Source organism: Coloeus monedula (genome assembly GCF_965178545.1).
Source record: "Coloeus monedula genome assembly, chromosome: Z".
In the NCBI taxonomy this organism is placed as follows: Eukaryota; Metazoa; Chordata; class Aves; order Passeriformes; family Corvidae; genus Coloeus; species Coloeus monedula.
This window is the reverse complement of record NC_138822.1, coordinates 225,417-240,333: the sequence shown is the minus strand read 5'-3', so window position 1 is coordinate 240,333 and position 14,917 is coordinate 225,417. Positions and strand designations below refer to the sequence as shown.

General features: G+C 46.2%; 1 protein-coding gene across 10 annotated transcripts in view; it reads left to right on the top strand.

The window, feature by feature from the left end:
- Positions 1 to 14,917, top strand: part of PAX5 (paired box 5) — a gene marked incomplete at both ends in the record, with an annotated part of 130,459 nt that overhangs the window by 46,048 nt on the left and 69,494 nt on the right. For all 10 annotated transcript variants that reach the window (XM_082301068.1, XM_082301076.1, XM_082301074.1 and 7 more), the window contains one exon: positions 3,345 to 3,520. In XM_082301068.1, coding sequence (XP_082157194.1) covers positions 3,345 to 3,520 — 176 coding nt within the window. The remainder of the gene's footprint in view (positions 1 to 3,344; positions 3,521 to 14,917) is intronic.

Here is a 14,917-nt window from a genome sequence, read left to right as displayed (position 1 = left end):
AGGAACGTTTGCTTGGAAAGAATGTCATCTTTTGTACTAAGGAGAGTGTTACATCTGTGCTCTTCACTAGAATTTCTGGAAAGATGCCATTGAATTGGGAACTAATTGTTTTGCAGAATAGGTAGGTATACATGCAGCGCTATCGTCAATAAAACATGTGGATGAAACCCTACGTGGATGCACTGATTATATGAAAAATGTTTTTACCACTCCCTGGAGCCTATTTATAATTAAAATTGTTTCAAACCTTCCAACAGTATTTTAATTATCAAGGATATTCTAATTAAACAATGTATAATGTTAATGGTATTATTTATATAATGTCTAACAGCCAAACACATCCTGAAGACCTTCACAAACTCCTGTGTCATATACAGCATACAGGAAGTCCTTTATTTCTACAGCAGAACCCAGAAGTTACTGGCAATTAATCTGAATTTGGGAGACACAGTGCAAAAGTACAAGCTATTCCTTTGTTCACAGGATCTGGAGAGCAGGTGATAATGAGAGTGAGGGAGGCTTGGGTGCTTCCTTTTGTGCAGTGACAGCCTTCTCAGGGGTCCCAGTCCTGTCTGACTCCTGTCGAGGTCCCTCCCTAGCACAAATGCTGCATGCATTATTCCTCATCCCAGGACAGCCTGACTGCACTGGAAAGTGTGTCTTGGAGACTGATCCCATCTCATGTCCTCAGGACAGCATGTGGAGATGTTGGCAAACAGGGATGTACAAATGGTGTGAGTTGGCAGCTCATTCTGCCTGGCAGCATATGTTGCACTTCCAGCAACATATCAAATGCTGACCTTGAGACCAAAACCCCCCAGAGCCCCACTACCGTCTCCACATGATTTCATACTTCTCTTGCAGAGAGAAATACCCTCCTCTTCCTTGTGCTTTGGTGGCAGTGCCTTAGGGTCATCCCCTGCTTCATTGCCCATTGGAGGAAGGGCAGCTGGATGCATGGATGTGGTGGCACAGGCACATGGTGGTGCCTTTATTCCTGGACTTCACACTCCAGTATCTGGGGTGGGAGACCACTCCCAGCACTATGCTGCCCCAGCGCCTGTCCCTGGCTGAGGCTGCTGGCCCAGGCTTTCCTTTCACCGGCCTCCTCTTCTCCAAGATGTTCACTCCCAAAAATCTGGAGCTGCACTATATAATAAAAGTGCCACTGGTGAAAGGTGGGACTGCTGCTCCATTTTCAAACACGAGGGGATCTCATTATACTTCCAATCTCTGGGTGCGCAAACAGTGCACAGCCTGTACTGGCATCACCAAGAACAGTTTTCAGGACATACCTGTCTTGTATCATTTCACTCCCGTTTGTCATCCCCTTTATCCCAAAACTGCATAAAGCTTTAACTTTGATGCCAAATTGTGAGTAACAGTTTAACCTGAAATTTAAAGCCAGCATTTCCATGCTCTAGAGACAGGGTCTCCCTGGCCCTGTGCTACCATGCAGCTACCAACCAGAATTTTAATTCTATAAGACATGGTTGACTAAACCCAGCACTGGGTCTATTAGATATTATTTGATTTAGAATGGTAAAAAAAAAAAAAAAAAAAAGAAAAACAAACAATTTAAAGGGACACTGCTTTCTTGTATCCCTCTGCACCTTTTCACACTTAGACATCCTATTTAGACCACAGGTTCAGGTTTTTGTTTCCCTTCCTGTGTGGAATAAACTGATCCTTGCACTTTACAAAAGCCAACATCATCTACCATTGATAAAATTGCATTACTTTCTCTAAGAAGGGTAAATATAAAGTTGTTGTCACTGAAATTGCTGATGTCAAATCGAGAAGGAAGTTTCCAGCATTTACTGCTAACATCAACTGTCTGTTCAGTATAAGGAGAGTTCTGCTTAAATTCAGTGTTAGAAACTGAGGTTGAAACAGGTATTTCCCTGTGTTGGCCCCCTGGTCTGAGAACTCTGCCTTAAAGAAGCCCAGCTTTCTGCATAGACAGCATTTTCTGCAAAATCCATCTATGCTGAAGGATGATCTCAAATCAACAATTCTTTGTGAAAAATCTTGTCCACCAAGCATCACTCATGTTACTGATGGCCAGCACGTGCTTGTGGACAGCACTGATGTCTACAGAAATGAGCCGTTTTTGTACAGAGCACCTCTATACTTGCCATCAAAAAACTTGATGCAGAATCTGCCAGAGGAGGCCTAAGCGATGTTATTCCTCTGCAGACTTCTTGGACTGTAAGCAACTGCAGCACTCATGGAAATCTTGCTATTAAGGATGCAGTTGATTTCTGCTCCTCATAACTATTCTGGCAGCTAGATTCTATTTTTAAAACATTTCCTCCCTCTGTCTAGTTCGATGTTGCCATCTGGAGAAGAAATCTGATATTTACTGTTGTTCTTGGAGTTCCACCTCCTGGAGTCCCGGGAATACTGCAGATCTCAGTTTTCAGTGCATAAAAGACATATTTCCAGCACTGACAGCTGAAGGAAAAGTAGGAAACCACTGTGAATCTGCAAGAAGCAAATTGAAACAAGTGCCTGTATTACTAGAGTCTTTTCAGACTGCCAATCACACATTTTTCAAACTTGTCTCATGGCTTTTCAGCCATGGGCAGTCACTTATGACTCCTTCTAAAAATCTCTGCCAAAGGGGAGAAGGAGGAAAATGTGCTTTGGAGCCCAGGCTTGCATGCTGCCAGTAAGCTGGAGAAATACAAAGTGAGTTGGATGGTCAGGACTGCATCTTGGACTGGGCCTTGCTGAGGGTGTGGTAGTGGTATCTCAGCCCAGAGATTCTTCTCTTTAGTACAATGTAGGCTGTGCTACTTCTTTGGGGTTGCCTGGCCAGTGCTGCAGATAGTGCTTCATAGGGAGTCTGTGTTTCCTGACACGGGCATGCCAGAGCTCAGAGCTCAGCATGGGATGGAGTTGAGCAGGACTTGCAGGTAGCACAGGAAGGGGACAGAGTGTGTGGGTGGTGACTGGACAAAGCATTCTGCTGGAGTTGACTCAAGTTGACTGTGACTGTCATCATCAGGCCATCTACTTATCTTCTGTGTTCTCCTGTATACAGACCATGAACTAGACAGGTTCCCAGGTGGCACAGTAGAAGTGATGCAGGCAAAAATGTGACCATTATCCTGTGTCCTGCCTTTAAATTATGGGTGAAGTTGTTAACGGGTTAAAGGTTGTCTGCAATGCAAGACTGTTCAGTGTGTTTTCCAGCAAACTGTAGCCTCTCAAGAAGTCTTCATGGCTTCACCATACTGGTACCTACATCTATTCAAGGGATAAAATGAGACACTGTGCTTTAGGTCACATCATTGAGATGACTACTTATTTTTCCTCTTCTCTCTCCTCTTTGAAAGGTATTCAGGAATCTCCAGTACCAAATGGCCATTCTCTCCCAAGCAGAGATTTTCTTCGGAAACAGATGCGAGGAGACCTTTTCACCCAGCAGCAGCTAGAAGTGTTGGATCGTGTCTTTGAGAGGCAACATTATTCTGACATTTTCACAACAACTGAGCCGATCAAACCAGAGCAGGTACTATTGCAAATATTTAATGTTTTCCTGATCTGCTTCCCACTGGCAGAGATCTGTTTGGTGGACATCACCAAAGGCTTTTCAGAGTTTCAGTAGACAAATATGGAGAATGAGGTGTCTTGTCAAGCTTCAGCCAAGTCCATGTTAGTCATTAAAGCCTATTAAAAAATCAAGGAAAACACTCATTGTGCAAACATTAGCCAAGTGTTTGGGTATGAAATTACACTTGATCTGGACCAGTTGCATCAAATGAGTATTTAAAAAGTACCACAGCTTCTGATGTTTTTATTAGATCAAAAGGAGGCAGTGCAGGTAATAAGGAGAGCACTTGCAAAACCCAATGCCTACTTTTGGTTAACAATGAGCATGATTGTAGATACAAATAAAATTTTTGTATCCAGAAATGTCTTATTAGACATGTAACATGTGGCCATTTGCTGAGAGAAACACCCGATTAGTATGTGAACGTAAATTAATTGCACCTATGGATCTACAGTGCGTTTGAGGAGGACTTGGCACTAATATTTTGGAAAAATTCCATTTTTTGCAGGCACAGTATAAAAGCACATGAAAAAAATGATGAGCTATGTCTCTCTGTGTTCTTCTTCTTGGGTGGCAGTATTTAATTTAGCTGCTGAGAAGGAGGTAGAAATTAATATATTGCTGTCAGCACTGATATTGGTCTAGCTTGCTACTTAATGATGTATTCAGCCATTAATCTTCCATGTCCTTAATATCAGGCATGCTTTTTAGCAAGGTGGATGGACTCCTAACACTGATTCCCCTTGGAGGAATTTATACATTTGAGGGCCATTGGAGATTCTCTCATGGCAGCCTACTATCATTGTGGCTTCAGTTAAGGAATGTGCATACTTTATGAAATTACTTACTTATGCTGAAAATCCTATGGTACAGTAGGAATTCCTCATGCCTTTAAGCTAATCTCTTGTTTGCTACTTCATTTATAGAGGCATTTGCTTTACACCATCTTCTACTGTTTTTGTGTTTTCCCTGATTTGTATGTGCTGAGAAAATCTGCAGATCTGTACTCGAGGTGGAAAGAGATGGGAAGTCACACCATCAGTGTCTCTGGAAGGTGAAGTGGCCTTCACGTACCACTAGATGGTGGTTATCCCATCCAAACACGGGTGATGCTGGAGAGGGCAGGCACTGCGCTCAAGGCTACGGGAAGCCTTTTCAGCATGGGTCACCTAGGAGTTGTGTCTTGTTAGATCTGTCCCTGCAAAAGCTTTACAGGCCAAAATAGTCACTACAAAGGGACCAGTGATAGGAGGGGACTTTTTATTTGGTTTTGTGCTCTGGATCCTCTTAGTCATGGTCAGCTGTAGCTCATGGGAGACAGTCCAGCAGTGAGTGAACATCTATCCAGACATAAACTTTTACTGGTTTTATAGAAAGAATGGGAGATTTGAATTTGGGTATTGCTCAAGTGTTATCCCAATTATCAAGTATGGGATATTTTGCTCTTGATGGAGCAAGGATCTCCCAGGGCCACATAAGGAGTTGTGACTAGAATGGCTCTGAGCAGCCAGATTATTACAACTGGGGATATGCTGCTATTAATTTGATGAAGAGGATACTCCTTGCATGCTCTGGGAAGTCACATGCTGAGAAATGTGGCATTATGAGGTTCGAAAGGTATTTTACAGAACCATGTTGCCTGGCATTTTTACATGTAATTACAAAAGAAACTTGTAGTTGTTTGTTTTCATATAGCTGGAAGCATGGTCTTTACTTTTGGAAGGACCATGGTTAAGGGCTTGCAGCTGTTTGGGGTCAGCTTCTGCTTTTTGATGGTATGTGAAGGGTAGCTTTCAACATGACCAGATGCGATCCGTATGACTTGGGGTTCACAAAGATGCTGTATGAACCCCAGCCCTTGTAGAAACAGTCTTGTCTCACCTCCTTGGTGAGTCAAGCAAAGCTGTCATGATGCCTAACCAAAGTGGAGAAGCTGTCTGCATCAATTAGTAAGGCCAAAGAAATCAATGAGGAATCAAATATTGAGGATATTAATGACATGCCTTGGAAAACCAGAGTTGTCACTGTAGTAAAGCAAGATCTGCCTGTGACATTTGGCTGCCCAAAGTGCTGCTGGACCCCAAAGTGGTGCCTTAAGAGCTAAGTCAGTAGTGGATGTATGGAGCTTTAAGCTCTTTCTGTAGAGGATAATATGGGAAAGATACTCCTCCCCATAGAGACAGGATGTGGGAAGAAGAGTGGTATGAGCTGCTGACCCACTGTTTGCCCATTTTATTAGAAATTTGATCCAGGAGCAGCCACCTGGAACATCATTAATTTTGCTTCAGTACAAAAACTTGTTGATGTCCTAGTACTATTTACCTGAGGAGGGCTCCAGGTATTTTATTGCAATAATTGTTACTCTATAGGCATTTTTCTATGGATCTTTCTTCCTTCCTGTTTTGTGGCTCCTCTCTAAGTCTTCCTCCTCACTTGTGTGCTGGGGGCAGACCCCTGGCAACGGTGAGAGAGAAAGAAGTCCCTTCTGCACAGCACAATATTTGCAGCCTCATCATGCTTCATTTCCGGTTGCTGTCCAAAGTCCTTCTGATGCATTTTCTGCACAAAATTTGTCCTTACCTTTATGTGCCCATTGCCCTTCATGTAGGTAGAGGGGCTGATGGGCTGTGTGGGAGTGATTGCTCCTCACTGTGTTACCCTTTGCTTTGTGTACTTCAATCCATTTCTTTCAGTTTCCCACATTTATGTTTCCCTCAGTTAACCTGTATAAAATGGAGGCTCTTGAGTGATTTATCACCTTACAACATGGGTAGAGCATGATACTAATTGTGTGTTCAATTCCTTACTTAAAGAGTTGGAGTCAGTGATCCTTGTGGGTCCCTTCCAACTCAGAATATTCAGTGAATCTGCAAATCGATGCTGTGCTGTTGACAAGAATCACTAACTTTCACATCTGCTGTAAATGGTGGCATCTATGGAGAGACTGATGAGGAAGGGATACTTGTATTTGGAGAAGGGATCAGACTGTGTTGAGAGAGAAGGCAACCACTGGACAGTGACAGGGAAATAAAGCATCAGACAGGCCTTTGAGAGAAACAGTGATGATTGAGTGTGCTGGGTGACACAGGGATCCCACTGTGTCCTCTTACCATTAAAGACTGTCAGATGTTGTGCATCAAGGGGAAGAAGTAAGGCATCAGCTGTTACCTGCCTCATTTTGCAGGCTAATGTGCAGTGGTGCAGCTGGGCATGCGTACATGTGTGCTCCACAGCATGGATGTGTTTCCTGCATGTGTGGAGCATGAAAAACATCCAATGGCAGAGGAAGTCCAGCAGCTGGGAGCTCGGGGCTGAGGGTCATCTGTGCAAATAGCATTGAGTCCTTTCATGTCTATATGTTGTGGGGAGGAACCATGACATAAAGACAGTACTCCAGAAGCTCTCTGGCCCACCTCCCCCTGACAGAGCCCTGCTATTCTGTTAAGAGAATTCATAAGAATAATATGTAGTGGCCTTACATAATTCACAATTCTCTCATGTTTATGCCCTTTTGTGCTTATTTTCTGCAAACAGCCCATGATTGATTTTCACTGGCTGCAAATGTTCATGGAAAACTGATTTCACTTATTTCTGGGCACAGGTATGGAAATGCACATAAGTGGTATGTTTGCAATGCCAGTGTTGCATTGCCATTCTGTACACAGCTGCTGTGTACCAGCTCTGTGTGTCTCTTCCATCATCAAGGACAACACCTGCAACTTGAATACCATGTAATTCTCAGACCTTGGGAAAGGAAAGCCTTCAGAGCAGCTTCCATTCTCTCTGTGCTCTGTGTGTATGTGGAAGGGTCCTGCTGCTACCCCGTGTGTTGGCTCTGCAGTGAAGGCCCCCTGCCCACAGGGAAGGCTGTTGATGTTGCCAACACCCCAGATTCCCTTGGAAGAAACCAAACTGACACAAGGAGTGGCTTTTACCTGCCTGCCTGCCCTGGAGTTGTTGTGCACCTATATTTGTGGCAGACCAACATACTTCAGCCTGGCCTCTGCCGCAGGCAACCCCCATTGTTCATGGTCACTGCAGTGACAATGCTGAATTTATCCAGAACTCGCACTCATCCTGTGCAGAGAGCTGCAACACTGAGGGGCATAATTTTCCAGTGCCTATTGTCCATTAAGACCTGGAGGAGCTGGAAGCACTGGCTGTACTCAGCAAATCCCTCTGTGTGGCTGTGAGGGTGATTGTCCTCCAATGGCTTACTGTGATTCCAGCCAGAAGGATGGAGGAGCTCTCCCCAGCATCTTTGGGAAGTTGTCCCAGACTGGCCAAGCCTGTGCCGCCTGTTGTGTGAACTGTTGACTCAAACACATTCTCCAGTCAAAGCACTGACAAAGACAGATGTTCCTGTAGACCAAGACCCAGGCAAGTCAAGGAGACCTGGAGACTTCAGGTATGTGAGGCTGGACAACTGCAGGAAAGCCCCATTGAAGCAGGCAGGGGGCAAGCCTTGGTGCTTGTGGATGCTGTGAGAGTGGGATTAATGCATCTACAGCTGAAAAATGCAGGGTGATTGGCTCAATGGGAGAGACAGTGTGTTAATTTTCCCAGAATAAAGAAAAGAATTACCCGTGCTGGATTTCTGTCCACAACAGAAATGGATTCTCTTGTACTTTCAGCTTCACACATGGGTCCAATCGAATACTCATTGAAGCCAAGAGGAATATTTCTATTGACTTCAATAAACTTTAGATCAGGGCCATAATGAGGCATAACATGATGTGACCAGATCCAACACTATGTAGGTCACCAGCTTAGAAGAGAACTGCTTGCTGCTAATAGTAAATAATACCCAGGTCCTTGCTGTGCTTTCCCATTGCTTTTTGCTAGAAGTAAACAGAATATCTGTTCTCAGATTGATTTCTGGATAAAATATAGATAGTCTGGGCTCATACAGAAACCAGTAACCTGGCAAACATATAGTAACACAGGTATTCATGACATGGATTGCAAGTAAATGTGGATCTGGAGATAAGCACAGGCAGATGGAATTTGGGTAACTAATGGAATTTGGATAGCCAAGGAATCCCCAGAAAGTTACTTATGATTTGGAAAAAGTGGAAGAATTGCATGAAGTTGAAATCTGACTCAGAGAGAGTTGCACCAAAGAAATTATCTCAATTGACCAAGAGAGGGGCATAAACTTCTTTTGAAAATTGTCAAGTTTTGCTTTCTGCCTAAGTATGCTCCAGCTTTGAAAGAGGAATCTTGGGGTTTGTTTGCTAGGAGCAGCTCGAATGCAGCTTCTGAGAGGAGTGAGATAGACAATCCCTCTTTACAGTACTGGAGTTTGATCTTCAGGAATAACAGAAAATTCTAGTAAAGTCAGAAAGTACAACCCATTTGTGTTTTAAGTGGACTCACTCCCCAAGTGCATTACTGGAGAAGCAGAAGGAAGGAATCAATCTGCCAAAAGGTGTTTCTGCCTGTGGCAAGGGGGCTGAAACAAGATGATATTTAAGACCGCTCCCAACCCAAACCTTCCAATGAATGATTCTATGAACTGCAGGACCATATGCTGGGTCCTGGTCCCTAGAGAGTGAGAAAAACGTTTTTTCTTGGGATACCTTTGGGTAGACAGAGGCTGTTGAGCATCTGAAAATACCCTGACACTTATAGTAAGAAATACAGAGCTAGTATTTGTGTCTTCCCAAAATTTCATGTTGTCCAGAAACAGTGAAAATGATAGAACTAAATTATGGTTAGTTTGAATAACCAAATCTTTTCTCAATCTGCCACTTGCAGAAATTATTTGAGCATTTGTCTTGGTTTGAAAGACAGATGTCTGCCAAGGAAGGTAGGAGTCTCCCTTGAAATGGAAGAAAAAAAATTGGAACCCCCTTCCCTCTGAATTATTGTAATTTTGAAATTAAGGGGCTTTAGGCAAATATATAAGGAATAGGAATAACAGTTCTTTACTAATATGTATCTATAGGTGTATAACAAGTCAAACAAACAACAATAACGATGGCAGTTAACAGCAAACAATCCCAAACCCAGTCCCAGCCTTCTCGGCTGTCGGGCCCTTTCCCCTCGGGTGCAGTTCCGCTCGCAGCCGGCAGGGGCGCTGGCGGCTCCCGGTGAGCAGGGCAGGTGCGATGGTTCCCCCATGGCTGCAGGGGGCGCTCCGGAGCGAGCTCGGGGAGCACGCGGTAATGGCGGCCTGGGATCCCGGGAAGGGATGGAACAACGGCTTCACAAACCCCTGGGCAGCCGATCCCGGTGTCCGGCCGGACCCTCGGGAACAGCAGGCTGGAACGGCAGGGACGAGCACAAATCCCAGGTGGCAAACGAGATGTATTAAAACTCTGGAGCTGTGGTGCGAACCCCCCGGAGGTCTGCGCAGGCAGGGCGAGCAGAGCTACAGAGTAGCGAAGGCTCGAAGCAACGGCGGGGGCAGGGCGGCCACAGCCCGGCTCCCAGCGGGGCAGGGGAAGGCAGCCTTGGGAATCCCGGGATTTCTCTGGAAGGCAGCTGAAAAAGCAGAAGTCTCCAGTGATGACGAATTCCTTCCAGCCTCTCTCTCCGTCCCAATGCCAGGAACTAACAGCTCACAAACCCAGGTGAAGGAGAGTAGCCAGATGGACCCCTCCTCTTGTGGCCAGGTATTTTGTTTTTCTTAAGCACCTAGTAATTTGTCCCCCTGGCAATATGTATGGGGAAAATTCTTTAAGAGAAAAAGAAAACAGAAGGAGAACTCCTGAAACCCCAACAGCATTCCATGGCATGCTCTTAATGGCTGCATTACAGGGTGTGCTAAATGAAAAGCAAATTAAAAAGGAAACAATAATCTGTAGCTCAATAAATGTACACAAATACTGAAATTGAGAAAAAATAAAGACAAAGGAAGAGGCGAGGCGGAACCTAGCATTGCTCTGGCAGCTCTGCAGGAGTCCAGGCAGTAGTGGGTAGGAAGACATGACGCTGCAGGGTCAGCACCCTGAACCATGGTGAAGTGCACCCCCAGTTCTGCCAGAGTGGCAGGGGACTGAGGTGGTGATAAGGGGTCGTGGGATGCATGATGATTTTGTTGGCTGTGTTACCCCCGTGCCTTCCCTCATTGGCAGCTGGGTGGGTTGCCCTGGCTGCTGGTGCCAATGCTGGTGCCAGGTTGGGCCAGGGGCTGCCAGCAAGCGCTACCTGCTCATCCCCGATCTGCTGACCCTGTAATCCTCTGTACCTGCAGAAAAGAGAAGGACAGGGTGGGTGCTTGCAGTGCAGAGAGGAGCAGGGAGCAAGGGCAGTTCTCTGGTTTTTACTGCTGAAATCTCCCCTGTTCCAGGCTGTAGCCTTACTGGTGGGATGGAAAAAAAACCCCCAACTCTAAAATCCAGCCTAGGAGAGCACATCAGGAGACAAAAAAATCTTCCCATATTTACTCTCAGTAGACTATCAAACAACACCAGGCTATTAATTTGGCTTTTGAGTCTTCACTAAAGCCCATAAAAGTGCACAGTTGTCAAATGGAGTTCATTTTAATTTCCTTTCAATCACAGTAAATTATTCAGGTGATAAATCAGCTGGGGCAGCCTCCTGGCTGTAATAGAAACCCTAATTCCTGGCTAATTATCCAGCCCATTGCTGCCAGCAGATCAATACCCCTGCTGAATGGAAAGGGCGTGGGGTCCTGGCGGGCAGGATGGTGGAGGGACAGCAGCTGGGAGCACAGGCACCCATGACCCCTGTTCTGTGTGGGGGCTGTAGGGGAAAAAGCTGTGCTCCTGCTGGTCGGCAGGATGTGGCACTGGCCCCTTGCTGCAGTCGTTTTCCTGACTGCTGGGCTTTGCTGCTTGTCCCCACAGTAGGCCATGTCAGGCGGTTGAGTGGTGGGAATGAGCTGCTCCCACCCTGGGTAGTGCATGTGTGTGATGTAGGGGTGGACCCACACCTACTGCAGCCCTCTCTGCCAGCCAGTTGTTAAAATGGAAAGAGATGGAGAGAGTGTCCTTTAAAGATTGCTCAGAAGGAAATCTCAGGCTGGCAATATTTTTACTTGTCCGGTAGAACCTTTCAATAATAGTAGAAACTAAACAAACAGATAAACAAAAGATGAGAGGACTAGTGCTCAGCTGTAACATGGAGCATTTTACTGGTACACTGCAGCAGTTTCTGGGAGATGACAGTAGCACTTACCCCCATCTCTTGCATGAGGTGTTTTTTCTGGAGCTGCTCCATGCACAAAGCACTTTGAGCCTTAAGGCTATGCTGTCAACTGCTGTCTCCAGTTCAGCATCATCAGGTTATTCTGCAAAAGTATCTGATAAAACTCCACTATCTGTTTCAGATGCTCTCATGCAACACTTGTGCTGCTGTAGAGGCTGATGCCTCCTCAGGATAGAGTCTCTTCTCTGAACCCTATGTCCTTTCTTTGCACTGCTGGGGATGCAGAGGGAAGCACCACCTTCTCCTTTGGCTCTGCTCTAGTTTAGATTGAAAAAGGAGAAAGAAACCTGCCATAGTGTTTCTTCCTGCTAAAAATCAACTTTTTTCTTTTAGAATAGCAGCAGAAAACACAGCTCCTTTGGCCAGTATCTCTCCTCTTTGCGTTCCCACTCCTTTGCCCTTCCTTATGGGCATTTTTTTGTGCATGAGCTTCTGAAGACAGCACAGAATTCTGTGCATATGCCACCTTGTTGTGACATGTCGTGTTGGGTGGTGACAGTCACAGCAGACTGTTGTATGACACCTGGTATTCTGTGTGACAGTGGGACTGTGGAGGCAAAGAGTTTCCTGGGGAAGGAGCATGACAGGAGCCATGTATCCAGCAAATGTCTTCCTGCATCAGCATCATCCTTGTGAATAGCAGCCCTGCAGCCTTCAGGGGCTGCTGAGGACATCTGAGGGGGCTGGTACTGAAATGGCTGGTCTTTGAGTAAGCAAGAGTGGTGGGAAGAAGGGCAGGTGGGGTAATCCAGGGGTTGCCCACTCTCCTGTCTGGCACAGATATGGGGATACCCCGCACCCCCAGCTCAGTGCCCCTACCCAGAGGTCCCTCCCTGTAGAAGCAGCTGGTGACCAGCTTTTCCAAGTTGTCTAGAAGTAATGGGCAGCCTGGGGTCAGGATTTCTCCTGCAGACTTTTCCAGAAGGTGACAGGGAGCATTTCCTGGGGTCTGCAACACCTTGGGAGCATGACCATGATGAAGAGAAGCTGCTGGTAGAGGAGAGAGATGGGGTTTCACTGCACACACCCTGCTGTGATGGCAGTCAGTGCAATGAGACCAAGCAGGGGAAGAGTAATAGCACACATATTCCAGGCATTTCAGGCATTTCATACTTGGTTAGGGAAGCCTCAGTGATGGCTGGAGCTGATGCAAATGATGCTTCTCTCCTCGTCGGAGCATTGGCTTTGCTGGACTACATTCCCCAACTCACATGACTCTCTGTGGGGGGCTACCTTTGGCTCCAGGGTTGCCAAGTGTGAGTCCTTTTCCTACACATGGAAGCCCTTGTCACCTCCTCCTCCCCTCTGACCCATCAGAGAGGAGGAAGCCCAAACCACCAAGGTAGACAGCTCCTTAGAGAATTGCATTATATTTCTGTTTTTAAACATCCCTTTTTCTTCCTCCTGACTGCTCTCAAATATGACTATATGTAAAAATACAAATTCACAAGATAAAGAAAAGGCCAGCCTTGCTGTGGCTTGTGCTCCCACATCTCTGTCCTTGTCTCTTTTCTCTTTGCTCTGCATAAAATGTGGAGATGTCTTCTCCCCCTGGCAGGCTCCCCACTTTGTGCACAGGCTCATGCGAAGGAAATGTTGGTGACATGTGGCACAGTCAGCAGCTGGCAAAGGCAGACCAGCTCTCCTGTGCTCTGGAAGCTCCTCAGGGACTGAGATGCTACTGAGGAGGAGTGTGGTGTGCTTTTTCCCTGAGAGCCTGGTGTCTTGGTTTGACAGACATGTATCTGCCAAGGAAGGTGGGAACCTCCCTTGGAATGGAAAAAATATGACCCCCTTCCCTCTGAATTATTATAACTTTGAAATTAAGGGGCTTTCAGGCAAAGATATGGGAAAAGGAATAACAGTTCTTCACTAGTATTTATATGTAAAACAAGGCAAGCAAACAACATCGGCAGCAACAACAAACAGAACCAGGAACCCAGTGCCAGCCTCTCTCGGCCGCAGGCACTTTCCCCTCAGGTGCAGTTACAGACACAGCCGCCAGGGGCGCTGGTGGCTCCTGGCCGGGCAGGGCTGGTGCGATGATTCCCCCGCGGCTGCAGGGGGTGCTGTGGCGCAAGCTTGTTCACATCTTCCTCACGTGGTAATGGTGAATGGGATGGATGGCAAAAATGGGCTGCAGCAGGAACGTCGGAGCAGCAGCTGGAACAGCAGGGATGACCAGATTCCGGAGTAGCAAATGAAATGTATCAGAAACTCTGCAGCTGTAGCACGAGCCACGGGGTGTCCCAGCAGGCAGGGAGTGCAGGGCTACAGTGTAGTGAAAATCCTGGAGCAGTGGCAGAGAAGTGGTGGGGCTGGGCAGTGGCAGCCCAGCTCCTGAACATGGCCAGGAGAGGCTCCCTTGGAGGGGGAAGGAGCTCGGGGATCCCAGGGTTTCTCCTGAGGCACCCGAGAAGATGGTGAAGAGTCCTTTTCTAGTGAGGTAGGGTGTTGATAAGGTCCCAGTGCAACAGCTGCTCTTACGAGCAGAGCTTCACTCATGGTAGGGGAAGGCAGCAGGAGAAAGAACCCCGTGGTGGTGCGAATTCTCCCCCCAGTGATCACAGCCTGTCTCCCCTCCGATGTCCAGAGCGAGAGGAGCTAAACCCAGCCCCCCACCCCCTGGCCGAAATCTCGAGGTATCTCTGCCCTTCCAAAGACAAAAACTCCCAGGTAAGAAAGTAGCCAGCTGCACCCTTCCCCCACGTTCACCGTTTCTTTTGCCTCTTAAGTACTGGTCGTTATTGTCTCTTAGCAGCTGATGGGACAAAATTCCGTGAGTGAAAGAAACAAAAGGAAAAAATCCTAAGCCTGAACACCTGGGGAAAATGTTTGGAAATTGCAGCCATAGCACCATTCCTGTTGGGTAATGCTGGAAGGGGATGTTTTTCCAGCTACCAAATTTCATCTCAGCACCTTCCACCAGGTTTACACCCAGAGCTTAGTGACTAGATAGAACACAACATATTGCAAAGGCAGGAGGTGGTCTCCACCAGAAGATTTTCTATGGCTTCTAAGTGTGATAGAGAGATAGGAAATCTAAGAAAAGCTTTCCCCACTTGTTATCTTGACGGAAGTATTCACATTTCTTTCAAATTTGGGAACTGGCATTGAGTAATTGCATCTCTTTGTTTATTGTGTGTTTCACAATAAATAATTTCTTTTTTTTTTTAG